Raw genomic sequence first — 20,174 nt, forward strand, 5'->3', positions numbered from 1 at the left:
TGTAACATGTATCCATGAGGACTGTGATGTCAATGCAGTTCTGTGATTCTTTTGCTATCCGACCAAGCATTAATAGATTTTCAAAAGTATATTATACAATGTGTTGCCATTATGTTTTTGGTTTAAGCCTTAGTTTGCTGAATATTTGTTTGTTTTAGTGGGGTGGGGATTTTTGTTTTTATAGCAGAAGTGTCAATCTATTTGAAACCATTTTTAGTTCAGCTACAACTGAAAAAGACCAAAGATTCCTTAACAACCTGTCATCAGAATGTGGGCGGTGTATATAAAACTTTGTCACTCCTATCAATATCTCACATTGAGAAACATGATTTGAGGAGGTTCCAAACAGTTGTTATTTCAGACACAGAGTGCCTAAACAGAAACTGAGCATCTTATTTTAACATATATGGTCATCAACTTATTGATTTATCTCTAGATGATGTACTGTGTAAATATTACACACTGGTCACCAAAACTGACCACATACTAACTACCAAACAATAGGTATGTGGTGTACCACATACTAACTAAACAATAGATATGTGGTGTACCACATACTTACTACCAAACAATAGATACGTGGTGTACCACATACTAACTACCAAACAATAGGTATGTGGTGTACCACATACTAACTACCAAACAATAGATACGTGGTGTACCACACACTAACTACCAAACAATAGATATGTGGTGTACCATATACTAACTACCAAACAATAGATATGTGTTGTACCACATACTAACTACCAAACAATAGATATGTGTTGTACCACATACTAACTACCAAACAATAGATATGTGGTGTACCACATACTAACTACCAAACAATAGATATGTGTTGTACCACATACTAACTACCAAACAATAGATACGTGGTGTACCACATACTAACTACCAAACAATAGATACGTGGTGTACCACATACTAACTACCAAACAATAGATACGTGGTGTACCACACACTAACTACCAAACAATAGATACGTGGTGTACCACATACTAACTACCAAACAATAGACATGTGGTGTACCACATACTAACTACCAAACAATAGATATGTGGTGTACCACATACTAACTACCAAACAATAGATATGTGGTGTACCACATACTAACTACCAAACAATAGACATGTGGTGTACCACATACTAACTACCAAACAATAGACATGTGGTGTACCACATACTAACTACCAAACAATAGATATGTGGTGTACCACATACTAACTACCAAACAATAGATATATGGTGTACCACATACTAACTACCAAACAATAGATACGTGGTGTACCACATACTTACTACCAAACAATAGACATGTGTTGTACCACATACTTACTACCAAACAATAGATATGTGGTGTACCACATACTAACCACCAAACAATAGACATGTGGTGTACCACATACTAACTACCAAACAATAGATACGTGGTGTACCACATACTAACTACCAAACAATAGATACGTGGTGTACCACATACTAACTACCAAACAATAGACATGTGGTGTACCACATACTAACTACCAAACAATAGATATGTGGTGTACCACATACTAACTACCAAACAATAGATATGTGGTGTACCACATACTAACTACCAAACAATAGATATGTGGTGTACCACATACTAACTACCAAACAATAGATATGTGGTGTACCACATACTAACTACCAAACAATAGATATGTGGTGTACCACATACTAACTACCAAACAATAGGTATGTGGTGTACCACATACTAACTACCAAACAATAGATACGTGGTGTACCATATACTAACTACCAAACAATAGATATGTGGTGTACCACATACTAACTACCAAACAATAGACATGTGGTGTACCACATACTAACTACCAAACAATAGATATGTGGTGTACCACATACTAATGATGAATACTTTTTTTTAATAGATCCAGTGATTCAGTTTTTCATATTTCTTCATTCTATCAATGAATTTTATATTAATTTACTATTTTTACAATAAATGCTCCTGGTAACAATCTGCAGAGACCTTCTACAATTGAATTTTACTGTCCTCCATCTCTATCAGGCGAACCTCTGTCCTGACGTCCATCTCTATCAGGCGAACCTCTGTTCTAAGCGACCATTTCAATTCCCTCTGAGCAGTTTTGCTCCATATTTGATCTCTATTTTCTTGAAGATCACCTTTCTTCTTCAGGCAGTCTCAATATGTAAATGGTTCACTAATATAGTACATGGCAGTGTTAGATATCTTACCTGACAAGAACTATCTTGACCACAGCTGCGGTCAAGCCTTTGATGATGGCTGAGGCATTAAGGTGACTCCTGCCATAGAGGACTTGGCCATTGACCTGAGAATAAGAATGAAAACATGCAAAAATGAGCTACAAAAATGTAAATGTAATTTTTGCTCTTTCTAACCAAAGTTAGTACAACACAAAAAAGGTCACTGTTACCTACAAATGTTATATAATTGTATTTAGTTTTCCTGAAGAAGTTCCTGTATATCAAGTTTAATGATTTTTCTGGAGGATGACAGAGAAATTGGCTAGCTTTCCAACAGTATACTGGTAATCAAAAAGTCAATGGACATTCCACAACAAAAATACAAGACTTCAAATATTTAAATGCCAGCATCACAAGTATTTGTTGTAGGGGCATAATTTTTATCAATAATTCTCTAACAATTGATTATTATCTCGTTATTTTAAGGCCATTTTCTGCAGTAACGTAACAGATCAATGATCCCGATATAGACACTCTCTACTTTGTAAATAATACATTACAAACAAAACTATAAAATTTTAGTATTTTATTTGATTTATAGTAGTTATTAACAGCCAGAATAAAATGCTGCTTTTATAATAACACAAAAAACAACTTAGACTTGTTTTAAGCAGAGGGCCTTTAATACATTGTGTAATCACTTTGGTATTTTTATACTAGTTTGTAAGGAGATAAAATAGAAGTTTTTAAAAAGTTGGTGAAAATTTCACTTCAACAAGCAATATTGTTAGCATGAGTGAATTGAAAATATTGATCGAAGTAGTCGAGAAAGAGAATTCGAGGCTTAGGGGCATAAATTTCAGTGTGGATGCACCAATGAATTTCAAATGAATTAGATATACATGTACATTAAACATGTTATACCGCAGAACAAAGAAACAGCATTTGTTGGTATTTCTAGTTAAAAAGTAGGAGTACATTTATGCATCAAGATTATGAATAATACATCTCATGTCCATTTTTATTTGTGATGAAATAAGACATGTCCTATACCCCTAGCCCAGCTGAGCCCCGCCCAGCCAGTCCGTTCCAGTCCATACAGCCACTATATATACATGTATATATGAATATATATTTCTCTTGGTTCAACTACGACAGGAAATTCAAATCTATATCTTCGGATCACCAACACATAGTGTATATGATACATTGTGCTAATAAATAGATATATAACATAGTAACACAAATGACAAAGGGAGACAACTTTTGGACTTGTGCCCTGACCAGGCCATGGAACTCACGATATATACGGCACCCAATCGCCTAGCCAGAAATACCTGCAGCCTATACCGCTGCGCCACATCGGCGTTCTTAAAAAAGAAGGTTTCAATGGCGAAGTTTTGGTCGGCCGATACCTCACATGATCATTGTGGAAGTTGTCTATAAGATGATATAATACCTGGATGTATATATGAATATATGTATATATACTGGTAGACAGTTACCATCAGCTGTTTGGTATATATATATATATATACTGGTAGACAGTTACCATTAGCTGTTTGGTATATATATATATATATACTGGTAGACAGTTACCATCAGCTGTTTGGCATATATATATATATACTGGTAGACAGTTACCATCAGCTGTTTGGTATATATATATATATATATATATACTGGTAGACAGTTACCATTAGCTGTTTGATATGTATATATACTGGTAGACAGTTACCATCAGCTGTTTGGTATATATATATACTGGTAGACAGTTACCATAAGTTGTTTGGTATATATATATATATATACTGGTAGACAGTTACAATCAGCTGTTTGATATATATATATATATACTGGTAGACAGTTACCATCAACTGTTTGGTATGTATATATATATATATACTGGTAGACAGTTACAATCAGCTGTTTGATATATATATATATATACTGGTAGACAGTTACCATCAGCTGTTTGGTATATATATATATATATATATATACTGGTAGACAGTTACCATCAACTGTTTGGTATATATATATATATATATATACTGGTAGACAGTTACCATCAGCTGTTTGGTATGTATATATATATATATATACTGGTAGACAGTTACCATCAACTGTTTGGTATGTATATATATATATATACTGGTAGACAGTTACCATCAGCTGTTTGGTATATATATATATATATATATATATATACTGGTAGACAGTTACCATCAGCTGTTTGGTATATATATATATATATATATACTGGTAGACAGTTACCATCAACTGTTTGGTATGTATATATACTGGAAGACAGTCAACATCATCTGTTGGGTATGTATATATACTGGTAGACAGTTACCATAAGTTGTTTGGTATATATATATATATATATATACTGGTAGACAGTTACCATCAACTGTTTGGTATATATATATATATATACTGGTAGACAGTTACCATCAGCTGTTTGGTATGTATATATACTGGAAGACAGTTAACATCATCTGTTTGGTATATATATATATACTGGTAGGCAGTTACCATCAACTGTTTGGTATATATATATATATATATATATATACTGGTAGACAGTTACCATCAGCTGTTTGGTATGTATATATACTGGTAGACAGTTACCGTCAGCTGTTTGGTATATATATATACTGGTAGACAGTTACCATCAACTGTTTGGTATATATATATATACTGGTAGACAGTTACCATCAGCTGTTTGGTATATATATATACTGGTAGACAGTTACCATCAACTGTTTGGTATATATATACATGTATATATATATACTGGTAGACAGTTACCATCAACTGTTTTTTTCAACTCTGATAAAAATGTTAAAGTAGGTGGTGGCTCTCAACCTCAGACAAGTTTGATAGAAAACAGAACCTCTGAGCCAAAAAATGTAACAGTTAATTAATTTCTTCATAAAAATGTACAAAGTTTTTTTTTACATTTGGTCACTGGGTACACAGTTGTTTTATCTCAAATGTACTGCCAAGTTTATCATTTTATTTGCTATCTAAATTCTTTTTCTGCATTACTGAGTGATGACTATTTTGTCAGTTAAGGGGACTGAATCCTTGATGATGTTTTGTGATATAAGGGACTGAATCCTTGATGATGTTTGGTGATTAAGGGACTGAATCCTTGATGATATTTTGTTAATTAAGGGACTGAATCCTTGATGATGTTTTGTTAGTTAAGGGACTGAATCCTTGATGATATTTTGTGATTTAAGGGACTGAATCCTTGATGATGTTTTGTGATTTAAGGGACTGAATCCTTGATGATGTTTGGTGATTAAGGGACTGAATCCTTGATGATATTTTGTTAGTTAAGGGACTGAATCCTTGATGATGTTTTGTTAATTAAGGGACTGAATCCTTGATGATGTTTTGTTAGTTAAGGGACTGAATCCTTGATGATGTTTTGTGAGTTAAGGGACTGAATCCTTGATGATATTTTGTGATTTAAGGGACTGAATCCTTGATGATGTTTTGTTAGTTAAGGGACTGAATCCATGATGATGTTTTCCTAGTTAAGGGACTGAATCCTTGACGAAGTTCGGGGTGACTATCAACAGAAGATGACAACTCCAGACGTCCACAGACAGCTGAGGAGTTCAGACCATCCATGTCATTTATTGAAATGTAGGAAGGTTAATTGGTAATTATAAAGAGTTGTGTTTAGAACTCTACTCAACAAAATTCTAAAAATTTGCTCCCAAATTTATTCTTTCCGGCAGTTATAAGGTCACATTTTAAAATTTACCTCCAAGAGTTCATCGCCAATGTGTATGCGGCCATCACGCCATGCAACACTTTCAGGTTGTATGCCTGCCACAAAGACGCTCATAGTGTTGCGATCTTTGTTGCCTGCTAAACTGATTCCAAGCCCATTCCCACTCTTCTTTAAGTCCACTAGGTGTAGGGCCCCGGTCAAGTCACCATATCGTCGTTGTATCCTTTCTGAAATTACACAAGATTTACTAATGAATAACAAGAAATCTTCCTGTTTGATTCTTCAAATTAGCAGTTAAATCAGAAAGACATCATGGTGTGTTATAATTAACTTCAGCCAAAATCTCATCTGATGTAAATTTACTAGGCTGCCTGACTGGCTCCAGTTTATTTTCAAAACAAATGTTACAACCTTAATTACATGGAAAAATACAGTGGCTTCAAAAAGATGGGAAAAAATTTCAATCGACAATTTTTTTTACCATTTCAATGGAGAGGTGTTAGAAGCTACATGTGATATACCAGAAATGGATGTCACAACAAGTACTTATACCTTACATAGTAAATGCTGTTTGCTAGCATATACAAACTCAGCATTGTGTTTACCAAATACATTAAAACAAGATGGCAGAGCAAGGGATACTATACTAGTGGTGCTATCTCGGTGAACTAGATATTAGGCTTGCTGATGAGTTGATGTGGGACAATCATGTTAGCCTAATCACCATAGAAGTGTATTCATACATTGATATGTCAGACAGTCAACATTAAGGCAGCACCTGGGGCTAATTTGAAGGGGAAAAAAAGTCTCCCAACATTGGTGGCGAGATGGAAAACTAAACCCTTTGAGAATCCCATTGATCAGTGATACCAGAAATGTGGGTCACGATTTACATCTTAATGAAACATTATATGAAGTGTCAAGGACAATAACTCCAACATCAATTACGCTTTCAATCTAACGAACCCAACAATAAGGAAAGGATGCCCTTACAAATTTCTGGATTCAAAGACACCATGTTCCGAATTATCCATCTAACCAAACCTTCCGAATTATCCATCTAACCAAACCTTCCAAATTATCCATCTAACCAAACCTTCCGTTTGTGGTGAGTGGGGAGATGAAGAGATAACTATTGTATATATAAATGTCGTATAGAGAGCAAGACATGTAACTATGACAGCTAGACCTATCAAAACAAGCTTCATATTATCTATGTCTACCACTATATGAACGATCATATTATCTATGTCTACCACTATATGAACAATCATTATAATAATTATCTATGTCTACCACTATATGAACGATCATATTATCTATGTCTACCACAATATGAACGATCATATTATCTATGTCTACCACAATATGAACGATCATATTATCTATGTCTACCACTATATGAACGATCATATTATCTATGTCTACCACCATATGAAAGATCATATTATCTATGTCTACCACTATATGAACGATCATATTATCTATGTCTACCACTATATGAACGATCATATTATCTGTCTACCACTATATGAACGATCATATTATCTATGTCTACCACTATATGAACGATCATATTATCTATGTCTACCACAATATGAACGATCATATTATCTATGTCTACCAACATATGAACGATCATATTATCTATGTCTACCACAATATGAACGATCATATTATCTATGTCTACCACAATATGAACGATCATATTATCTATGTCTACCACAATATGAACGATCATATTATCTATGTCTACCACTATATGAACGATCATATTATCTATGTCTACCACAATATGAATGATATAAACTAATAATTGACCTTGGCTAGACTAAATTCACAGTCCACCATAGCTACAGGACCACAGATGACCACTGTAGCCATGCAGACCTCAAGGCCGACCAAAGCACACTGTGGACCAGTATCCTAGGCATAATTGTATTATGGGATTCCTTATTAAGTCTGATTTAAGGTGACCATTTGACCTAGTGTATCTGACAATTCAGGATCTTCCTGTACTGTCAGCTGATCTGCCTAATTGACTGCTGTTCCTAGAGAAGAGGTTTACTTCTGTCCCAAAGCCATTAGGAAGCCCTACAGAAGGCAAGTTTGTACAGGACAACCTCCGTATAGAGATTCCATCCACAACCTTAAGCTAGCTGATTTAATTATACAATTAACCTAGACATTCAATTGGCATACTGACAAATTACACATGGAACAGTAACCATCAAGTACAGGAGTATCTCACAGTTGATACACCCTATAAGCTTATGCCATACGTACAGACCAATGAACTTGTCACCTGACCAGTGGTACATCACTTATACAGTCAATATACCTCTGCTAAAACCACCCACATGTAAAATCAGACCGATGTTACATTCCTCATTTTCACAAACCTGTAACAGACCTGTGTTACATATTTTCCCATTTTCACAAACCTGTAACAGACCGTTGTTAAGGGAGAGTGTATTACTGTAAAACTACACATCTTTAAAGATGTTGTTCTTTTTTGTGAACTAATTTGATTTTTTAAAATAACTAGTATTCAAGTATAAACTATTGTTTCAATTTATTTTTGATTAATCTGCAACATAATAAAGAAGGTCTTCACAACTTCCACTAAGAACCAAATGTATAAACTCCTCTGAAGATGTCTCTGCATGAATACAGTGCGTCATACATGTACAGTTCTCTCTATAATACTTACTGATATATTGCCCCTAGTTAATTAATTACTTGTTTTCATTAATTAATTCTATAAATGATTAATGATTGTTGGTATCAATAATGAAGGTAAAATTCTGCCAAACATTTTCCAAACTGATGTCAACTAGTCAGTTCACTCACACAAGTGTACAACACTTGGAGATGAGAAATTGATTTGATTGCTTCGGAATTATTGATTTTGCCAGAAGTCATGTTGGTCCACTGTCAGCCTAGACAACATTTATAGGTTGTAAATACCAGACCTTAGCTGTGTGCATGTAAATGTGTCTACAGTACACAAAATATAAAAGCCAAGTCATATATCTGTACTGTTGAAATATATAAATTGATTATGATTTGGATCGCAGAAATACAAAAAAAAAAAAAAAACGCAAAAAAACAGGTGGGCTTAATTTTTAGAACCATTTGTGAACATTTTGACAGCACTGCAGTGGACATGGGTGGGCTAATTATCAGGCATGGCCATACTGCTGGATAAATACGGTAATAGATATAGATGGGAGTATTACCAGGCATGGTCATACTGCTGGATAAATACGGTAATAGATATGGATGGGAGTATTACCAGGCATGGTCATACTGCTGGATAAATACGGTAATAGATATAGATGGGAGTATTACCAGGCATTGTCATACTGCTGGATAAATACGGTAATAGATATGGATGGGAGTATTACCAGGCATTGTCATACTGCTGGATAAATATGGTAATAGATATGGATGGGAGTATTACCAGACATGGTCATACTGCTGGATAAATACGGTAATAGATATGGATGGGAGTATTACCAGGTATGGTTATACTGCTGGATAAATACGGTTATAGATATGGATGGGAGTATTACCAGACATGGTCATACTGCTGGATAAATACGGTAATAGATATGGATGGGAGTATTACCAGGTATGGTTATACTGCTGGATAAATACGGTGTCTATTCATTTGGATCCTGATATAAAGGAGACATGGTAGATATCATTCTATAATGATATCCTCATATTGTGCTTTTACTCACTAGGGATTTTTTAGTGTTATATATTTGAGAATTATTTAATCATCAAAACAGTTACATCAGTTGTGATGGCAACAAGTTTTATCCAGTAACAACAAACCTCAGGGGGAAGGGTTGAGGAGATTTTCTGACAATACCATCAATCATTCCTACATTTGTTATCACAAATATTTCAATCCTGAACAAAAATGTATTCCATCTGGCAAACTGCAATCTGTTTCCACCATTTATACACACATGGAAAGTATTGAGGATGATTTTGTTTGGGAAGTAAGCTACACTGACTGATAAAATCTGGCAATAAATCACATAGCAAGTTTTATATTGAGTACACTAATTAGGTGGTTCCTGACTTATAATCAGTTGTCTGTAGAGTGGATCAGCCATACAACATACAGCTGGAACAACTATCAGGACAGACAACTCTCCTATCACACCAATATTAATGTGTAATTAAAGGGCAGATAACTCTACTCCTATCAAACCAATATTAATGTGTAATTAAAGGGCAAATCACTCTACTTCTATCACACCAATATTAATGAGTAATTAAAAGGGCAGATAACTCTCCTATCACAACAATATTAATGTGTAATTAAAGGGCAGATAACTCTCCTATCACAACAATATTAATGTGTAATTAAAGGGCAGATAACTCTACTCCTATCACACCAATATTAATGAGTAATTAAAAGGGCAGATAACTCTCCTATCACAACAATATTTATGTGTAATTAAAGGACAGATCACTCTACTCCTATCACACCAATATTAATGAGTAATTAAAAGGGCAGATAACTCTCCTATCACAACAATATTTATGTGTAATTAAAGGGCAGATAACTCTCCTATAACAACAATATTAATGTGTAATTAAAAGGGCAGATAACTCTACTCCTATCACAACAACATCAATGTGTAATTAAAGGGCAGATAACTCTCCTATCACAACAATATTAATGTGTAATTAAAGGGCAGATAACTCAATGTTAACTTGAACCGTTTGAATCTTTTTTGTATGTATCATGTGTCCCCTAACAAAGATATGTCAATAGACACAGATGTCGATGTGATGTAAATAGAAACACATGTTTGATGTCATGTCAATAGACACATGTTTGATGTCATGTCAATAGACACACATGTTTGATGTCATGTCAACAGACACACATGTTTGATGTCATGTCAATAGACACACATGTTTGATGTCATGTCAATAGACACACACATTTGATGTCATGTCAACAGATACACATGTTTGATGTCATGTCAATAGACACACATGTTTGATGTTATGTCAATAGACACACACATTTGATGTCATGTCAATAGACACATGTTTGATGTTATGTCAATAGACACACATGTTTGATGCTATGTCAACAGACACACATGTTTGATGTCATGTCAATAGACACAGATGTTTGATGTCATGTCAATAGACACACACATTTGATGTCATGTCAACAGATACACATGTTTGATGTCATGTCAATAGACACACATGTTTGATGTCATGTCAATAGACACACGTTTGATGTCATGTCAATAGACACACATGTTTGATGTCATGTCAATAGACACACATGTTTGATGTCATGTCAATATACACACATGTTTGATGTCATCTCAATAGACACACACGTTTGATGTCATCTCAATAGACACACACATTTGATGTCATGTCAATAGACACACATGTTTGATGTCATGCCAATAGACACACACGTTTGATGTCATGTCAATAGACACACGCGTTTGATGTCATGTCAATAGACACACACGTTTGATGTCATGTCAACAGACACACATGTTTGATGTCATGTCAATAGACACACACGTTTGATGTCATGTCAATAGACACACACGTTTGATGTCATCTCAATAGACACAGATGTTGATGTCATGTCAATAGATACACATGTTTGATGTCATGTCAATAGATACACATGTTTGATGTCATGTCAATAGACACACATGTTTGATGTCATCTCAATATACACACATGTTTGATGTCATGCCACAAAAAGCTAAAGGCTAAATATTGTTGCATCAACGTTAAAGTAACTCAGACTGATTAGAAAACACTAAATCTGACCAAAAAAATCAATACATTGAAAAACAGGTTGACCACACCTTTCCACTCATTTTTTCAGCAACTAAACACTCATCGAATATAAGGATAGACAGAAAGAAAAGCTTTAAATATCTACAAATTAACACGACCATCCCTTCTTCCCATAAATCTCATTTACAGCTTGGATATGAAAAACAATTTTGAGAGTGTGAGCTACACAGAAAGGATATAAGAAGATGAGTATCAGTTGATCCTCTCACAAAGCTTACAGTTTATACACATTTCTGAGAGATCCAGACATACAGATGGCTTTGCAAGCCGTTGATTATGACAGCCATAAATTAACTTCTGTGCATGACATGTAGGATCAATCACTTATTTCAGAACAACATTTCAAAATTCTCTCTACCATCTTTCAGCAGCAAGCAGTGTAAAAGCAAGCTATAACTATAGAACTGTCTCCAGGATGGCCGACTAATACACCACCATGTACTCCCTACCCCTAACCCAGTCTCACTGTCACCAGGACGGCTGAATACCCCTCTATGCACTCCCTAATCCACCCTGACTTCCACTATGCCCCGAACACTTTTAAATAAAAACAGAAATTGTCATAGCAGCCGTACATGTGCTATGATGTCTGGAATCTAATTCTAACTCACCTAAATATCTAAATTTAGTCCAAATCTGCCACTATTTGCCTCTATAGGATGTAAGTAAGAAACCGTATTTTCCCAAGCAGTATACATAAACAATCAACCATGTTTTAGAGACTATCTGTTTATAACTATGGGGAATCCTGACACTAAGAGGCCACACATCTATAACTGGTCAAACCTTCCTAAAGACCCCATCTTCACTTTACAGTGAAATCTGCCAGAGAGACCACTTTTCTACAATACATCATTGTGTGGTTGGTAGGGAAAAGACAATTCTGTCTTTACTGGGGTAGGTTAAGTCAGCTTTACTGGGGTAGGTTAAGTCAGGTTTACTGGGGTAGGTTAAGTCAGCTTTACTGGGGTAGGTTAAGTCAGCTTTACTGGGGTAGACAGCTTTACTGGGGTAGGTTAAGTCAGCTTTACTGGGGTAGGTTAAGTCAGCTTTACTGGGGTAGGTTAAGTCAGTTTTACTGGGGTAGGTTAAGTCAGCTTTACTGGGGTAGGTTAAGTCAGCTTTACTGGGGTAGGTTAAGTCAGCTTTACTGGGGTAGACAGCTTTACTGGGGTAGGTTAAGTCAGCTTTACTGGGGTAGGTTAAGTCAGTTTTACTGGGGTAGGTTAAGACAGCTTTACTGGGGTAGGTTAAGTCAGCTTTACTGGGGTAGGTTAAGTCAGCTTTACTGGGGTAGGTTAAGTCAGCTTTACTGGGGTAGGTTAAGTCAGCTTTACTGGGGTAGGTTAAGACAGTTTTACTGGGGTAGGTTAAGTCAGCTTTACTGGGGTAGGTTAAGTCAGCTTTACTGGGGTAGGTTAAGACAGCTTTACTGGGGTAGGTTAATGTCAGCTTTACTGGGGTAGGTTAAGTCAGCTTTACTGGGGTAGGTTAAGACAGCTTTACTGGGGTAGGTTATGTCAGCTTTACTGGGGTAGGTTAAGTCAGCTTTACTGGGGTAGGTTAAGTCAGCTTTACTGGGGTAGGTTATGTCAGCTTTACTGGGGTAGGTTAAGACAGCTTTACTGGGGTAGGTTAAGTCAGCTTTACTGGGGTAGGTTAAGTCAGCTTTACTGGGGTAGGTTAAGACAGCTTTACTGGGGTAGGTTAAGACAGCTTTACTGGGGTAGGTTAAGTCAGCTTTACTGGGGTAGGTTAAGACAGTTTTACTGGGGTAGGTTAAGTCAGCTTTACTGGGGTAGGTTAAGACAGCTTTACTGGGGTAGGTTAAGACAGCTTTACTGGGGTAGGTTAAGACAGCTTTACTGGGGTAGGTTAAGACAGCTTTACTGGGGTAGGTTAAGACAGCTTTACTGGGGTAGGTTATGTCAGCTTTACTGGGGTAGGTTAAGACAGCTTTACTGGGGTAGGTTATGTCAGCTTTACTGGGGTAGGTTAAGACAGCTTTACTGGGGTAGGTTAAGACAGCTTTACTGGGGTAGGTTAAGACAGCTTTACTGGGGTAGGTTATGTCAGCTTTACTGGGGTAGGTTAAGACAGCTTTACTGGGGTAGGTTAAGACAGCTTTACTGGGGTAGGTTATGTCAGCTTTACTGGGGTAGGTTAAGTCAGCTTTACTGGGGTAGGTTAAGACAGCTTTACTGGGGTAGGTTAAGACAGCTTTACTGGGGTAGGTTAAGTCAGCTTTACTGGGGTAGGTTAAGACAGCTTTACTGGGGTAGGTTAAGTCAGCTTTACTGGGGTAGACAGCTTTACTGGGGTAGGTTATGTCAGCTTTACTGGGGTAGGTTAAGACAGCTTTACTGGGGTAGGTTAAGTCAGCTTTACTGGGGTAGGTTAAGTCAGTTTTACTGGGGTAGGTTAAGTCAGCTTTACTGGGGTAGGTTAAGACAGCTTTACTGGGGTAGGTTAAGACAGTTTTACTGGGGTAGGTTAAGTCAGCTTTACTGGGGTAGGTTAAGTCAGCTTTACTGGGGTAGGTTAAGTCAGCTTTACTGGGGTAGGTTAAGTCAGCTTTACTGGGGTAGGTTAAGTCAGCTTTACTGGGGTAGGTTAAGACAGCTTTACTGGGGTAGGTTAAGACAGTTTTACTGGGGTAGGTTAAGACAGCTTTACTGGGGTAGGTTAAGACAGCTTTACTGGGGTAGGTTAAGTCAGCTTTACTGGGGTAGGTTAAGTCAGCTTTACTGGGGTAGGTTAAGTCAGCTTTACTGGGGTAGACAGCTTTACTGGGGTAGGTTAAGTCAGCTTTACTGGGGTAGGTTAAGACAGCTTTACTGGGGTAGGTTAAGACAGCTTTACTGGGGTAGGTTAAGTCAGCTTTACTGGGGTAGGTTAAGTCAGCTTTACTGGGGTAGACAGCTTTACTGGGGTAGGTTAAGACAGCTTTACTGGGGTAGGTTAAGTCAGCTTTACTGGGGTAGGTTAAGTCAGCTTTACTGGGGTAGGTTAAGACAGCTTTACTGGGGTAGACAGCTTTACTGGGGTAGGTTAAGTCAGCTTTACTGGGGTAGGTTAAGACAGCTTTACTGGGGTAGGTTAAGTCAGCTTTACTGGGGTAGGTTAAGACAGCTTTACTGGGGTAGGTTAAGTCAGCTTTACTGGGGTAGGTTAAGTCAGCTTTACTGGGGTAGGTTAAGACAGCTTTACTGGGGTAGGTTAAGTCAGCTTTACTGGGGTAGGTTAGACAGCTTTACTGGGGTAGGTTAAGTCAGCTTTACTGGGGTAGGTTATGTCAGCTTTACTGGGGTAGGTTAAGACAGCTTTACTGGGGTAGACAGCTTTACTGGGGTAGGTTAAGACAGCTTTACTGGGGTAGACAGCTTTACTGGGGTAGGTTAAGTCAGTTTTACTGGGGTAGGTTAAGTCAGTTTTACTGGGGTAGGTTAAGTCAGCTTTACTGGGGTAGGTTAAGATCAGCTTTACTGGGGTAGGTTAAGTCAGCTTTACTGGGGTAGGTTATGTCAGCTTTACTGGGGTAGGTTAAGACAGCTTTACTGGGGTAGGTTAGACAGCTTTACTGGGTAGGTTAAGTCAGCTTTACTGGGTAGGTTAAGTCAGCTTTACTGGGGTAGGTTAAGTCAGCTTTACTGGGGTAGGTTAAGTCAGCTTTACTGGGGTAGGTTAAGTCAGCTTTACTGGGGTAGGTTAAGACAGCTTTACTGGGGTAGGTTAAGTCAGCTTTACTGGGGTAGGTTAAGTCAGTTTTACTGGGGTAGGTTAAGTCAGCTTTACTGGGGTAGGTTAAGTCAGCTTTACTGGGGTAGGTTAAGTCAGCTTTACTGGGGTAGGTTAAGTCAGCTTTACTGGGGTAGGTTAAGTCAGCTTTACTGGGGTAGGTTAAGACAGTTTTACTGGGGTAGGTTAAGACAGTTTTACTGGGGTAGGTTAAGTCAGCTTTACTGGGGTAGGTTAAGTACAGCTTTTACTGGGGTAGGTTAAGTACAGCTTTACTGGGGTAGGTTAAGTCAGCTTTACTGGGGTAGGTTAAGACATGTTTTGACTGGGGGTAGGTTCAGTCAGCTTTAACTGGGGTAGCTTATGTCAGCTACTTACTGGGGTAGGTTTAATCCCGGCCTTTTGGGGGGGAATTTCCCTTCTTAAGGAACCCCGTTTTTGGGTTTTTTGAAAAAATTTGGTTCATTTTTTTTTTTAAATTTTTTTTAAGAATTTTGGGGAAAAAAAAAACAAAAAAATTGGGGGCCTTGTGTTTGGGTAGGTTTCGCCCGGGGGGGTTTTGAGTTTTACTGGGGGAATTAAGTCCTTTCTTGGTTTCCCAAAATTTACGGGGGGTTAAAAACCCCGTTTTTCCCCCGGGGTATTAACCCCGTTAAAGGGAATTGGGTTTAATAGTTTTTGGGGGGGTTGTTATTTACCGGGGGGGTGGGTTAATAATTTATTTTTAACCCCAAAAATTTGGTTAAAATTTTCTTGGGGGGGAATAGGGTTTTGGGGGTTATTCCAGGTTTTGGGGCTTTAATTACACTTTGGGGAAATTAACATTTAAAATGGGTTTTTTAAAAATTTGGGGAATTAAGGGAAGCTTTTTGGGGTAGGAATAAAAGGGTTTTACTGGGTGTTAAGTCAGCTTACTGGGGAGGTTAGTCGTTTTACTGGGGTAGGTTAAGTCAGCTTTACTGGGGTAGGTTAAGACAGTTTTACTGGGGTAGGTTAAGACAGTTTTACTGGGGTAGGTTAAGTCAGCTTTACTGGGGTAGGTTAAGTCAGTTTTACTGGGGTAGGTTAAGTCAGCTTTACTGGGGTAGGTTAAGTCAGCTTTACTGGGGTAGGTTAAGTCAGCTTTACTGGGGTAGGTTAAGACAGCTTTACTGGGGTAGGTTAAGACGGCTTTACTGGGGTAGGTTAAGTCAGCTTTACTGGGGTAGGTTAAGACAGCTAACCTGTATTATGACGTCATAATAGTGAATTGTCAACATGAACTCATTGTATCCAGGCCAATTGTTAGGAATGGGGAATCCCTGTCTCAACCCAAGGATTTTTGTTTTTTGAAATAAATATATGTTCATTTTGATTTTCAAAACTTTTTTGATTGATAATATGTGAGAAAAATAATCAAACATTGGTCTGTGTCTTGGACAGGATATCTCGCCCCTTGTGTAAGAGTTCGACTGGTCAGTACTCCGCAAGTCTGCTGTCAAACTCTTAAAATGGGGTTGAGATATCCCAGTGTCCATGGAATATACCCAAGTTAAAGTCAAACCTTGTTAATAGTTATAGGTGGGCTTATTACCAGGTGTGGGCTTATATTTATAATTACTGACACAAATACGGTAAATTACATTGATATTGTTAATAGTTATAGGAGGGCTTATTACCAGGTGTGGGCTTACTGACACAAATACGGTAAATTACATTGATATTGTTCAAAGTTATAGGAGGGCTTATTACCAGGTGTGGGCTTACTGACACAAATACGGTAAATTACATTGATATTGTTCAAAGTTATAAGAGGGCTTATTACCAGGTGTGGGCTTACTGACACAAATACGGTAAATTACATTGATATTGTTCAAAGTTATAGGAGGGCTTATTACCAGGTGTGGGCTTACTGACACAAATACGGTAAATTACATTGATATTGTTCAAAGTTATAGGAGGGCTTATTACCAGGTGTGGGCTTACTGACACAAATACGGTAAATTACATTAACATAGTTTAATAATATGATGAAGTGACATAAGGAAAGCAACTCTTGAGAAATGTAAGAAGTAAGGAGTTCAGTGATGGTGTAGATATAAACATTCTTACTGTACAGATATAGACCCTGAGAGGCCAGTTAGTACTAGGTGTTAATCTGAATTGTATAAGTTTTAGAGAATAATATGCCTTTAAAAGAAATCTAACAATGTCAAGAGGTGTTTCCTGAATTCCAGTAAAATTATTACTAAAAACAAGTACAGTAGGTTTATTTCCTGACTATAGTGTCCAGTGTCAGTGTACTGATAGAGACACTATATCATGTACCTATCCTATGACATGGTGTTTGGGTGAAAATATTACTATATACAGCTGCTGCCCTGAAATTGACCCAATTAAGTACTGACACAATCCTCAAATGACTTTAATGTTAAAAAGGGGGGGGGGGGGGGGGGGGGGGGGGGGGAAGGAGGTATACAACATATTGTTGACAGAGGTAAAACCTAACCAGAAATCCAAAACTTATGCCTCAGGTTACCACCACATAATTAAACAATGCCGATACATGTTACCACCAAATTATCAAATGGTGCCAAAATATTTACAATCCATTCTTGTGTGGATTTGTCTATAAGCATTGGGTACTAACAGACAAGCTCCAACCAAATGTCTGTAAGGGTGATACAACATCTCGTATAATTTGCTCTGACAGCCACTCCTTGACCATTACAGATACAACTAATCATCTTGTCTTTTGTAAGGACAAAGATGACAAAACGTTCTGTCTGTCTGGCTGTTTGTCCCCCATTACTGTAGATTGTCTGTCTGGCAGTTTGTCCCCCAATACTGTAGAATGTTTGTCTGGCTGTTTGTCCACCATTACTGTAGATTGTTTGTCTGGCAGTTTGTCCCCCATTACTGTAGATTGTCTGTCTGACAGTTTGTCCACCATTACTGTAGATTGTCTGTCTGGCTGTTTGTCCCCCATTACTGTAGATTGTCTGTCTGGCAGTTTGTCCACCATTACTGTAGATTGTCTGTCTGGCTGTTTGTCCCCCATTACTGTAGATTGTTTGTCTGGCTGTTTGTCCACCATTACTGTAGATTGTCTGTCTGACAGTTTGTCCCCCATTACTGTAGATTGTCTGTCTGACAGTTTGTCCCCCAATACTGTAGATTGTCTGTCTGGCTGTTTGTCCCCCATTACTGTAGATTGTCTGTCTGACTGTTTGTCCCCCATTACTGTAGATTGTCTGTCTGACAGTTTGTCCCCCATTACTGTAGATTGTCTGTCTGGCAGTTTGTCCCCCATTACTGTAGATTGTCTGTCTGGCTGTTTGTCCCCCATTACTGTAGATTGTCTGTCTGACAGTTTGTCCCCCATTACTGTAGATTGTCTGTCTGGCTGTTTGTCCATCATTACTGTAGATTGTCTGTCTGGCTGTTTGTCCCCCATTACTGTAGATTGTCTGTCTGGTAGTTTGTCCCCCATTACTGTAGATTGTCTGTCTGGCTGTTTGTCCACCATTACTGTAGATTGTCTGTCTGGCTGTTTGTCCATCATTACTGTAGATTGTTTGTCTGGCAGTTTGTCCACCATTACTGTAGATTGTCTGACAGTTTGTCCCCCATTACTGTAGATTGTCTGTCTGACTGTTTGTCCCCCATTACTGTAGATTGTCTGTCTGGCAGTTTGTCCCCCATTACTGTAGATTGTCTGTCTGGCAGTTTGTCCCCCAATACTGTAGAATGTCTGTCTGACAGTTTGTCCACCTTTACTGTAGATTGTCTGACAGTTTGTCCCCCATTACTGTAGATTGTCTGTCTGGCTGTTTGTCCCCCATTACTGTAGATTGTCTGTCTGGCAGTTTGTCCACCATTACTGTAGATTGTTTGTCTGGCTGTTTGTCCCCCATTATTGTAGATTGTCTGTCTGACAGTTTGTCCCCCATTACTGTAGATTGTCTGTCTGACAGTTTGTCCACCATTACTGTAGATTGTCTGTCTGGCAGTTTGTCCCCCATTACTGTAGATTGTCTGTCTGGCAGTTTGTCCCCATTACTGTAGATTGTCTGTCTGGCAGTTTGTCCCCCATTACTGTAGATTGTCTGTCTGACAGTTTGTCCACCATTACTGTAGATTGTCTGTCTGACAGTTTGTCCACCATTACTGTAGATTGTTTGTCTGGCTGTTTGTCCACCATTACTGTAGATTGTCTGTCTGACAGTTTGTCCACCATTACTGTAGATTGTCTGTCTGACAGTTTGTCCACCATTACTGTAGATTGTCTGTCTGGCTGTTTGTCCCCCATTACTGTAGATTGTTTGTCTGGCTGTTTGTCCACCATTACTGTAGATTGTCTGTCTGACAGTTTGTCCCCCATTACTGTAGATTGTCTGTCTGGCTGTTTGTCCACCATTACTGTAGATTGTCTGTCTGGCAGTTTGTCCCCCATTACTGTAGATTGTCTGTCTGACAGTTTGTCCCCCATTACTGTAGATTGTCTGTCTGACAGTTTGTCCCCCAATACTGTAGAATGTCTGTCTGACAGTTTGTCCCCCATTACTGTAGATTGTATGTCTGACAGTTTGCCCCCATTACTGTAGATTGT

The 20,174-nt window shown here is 37.8% G+C and overlaps 1 protein-coding gene across 1 annotated transcript in view; it reads right to left on the bottom strand.

Moving 5' to 3' along the window:
- LOC117325389 (multiple PDZ domain protein-like) overlaps nt 1–20,174 on the bottom strand; it is a 227,647-nt gene that overhangs the window by 26,516 nt on the left and 180,957 nt on the right. Inside the window, 2 exon segments of the mRNA XM_033881561.1 lie at nt 2,245–2,339; nt 6,002–6,198. Coding sequence (XP_033737452.1) covers nt 2,245–2,339; nt 6,002–6,198 — 292 coding nt within the window.

Source organism: Pecten maximus, chromosome 4 (genome assembly GCF_902652985.1).
Source record: "Pecten maximus chromosome 4, xPecMax1.1, whole genome shotgun sequence".
In the NCBI taxonomy this organism is placed as follows: Eukaryota; Metazoa; Mollusca; class Bivalvia; order Pectinida; family Pectinidae; genus Pecten; species Pecten maximus.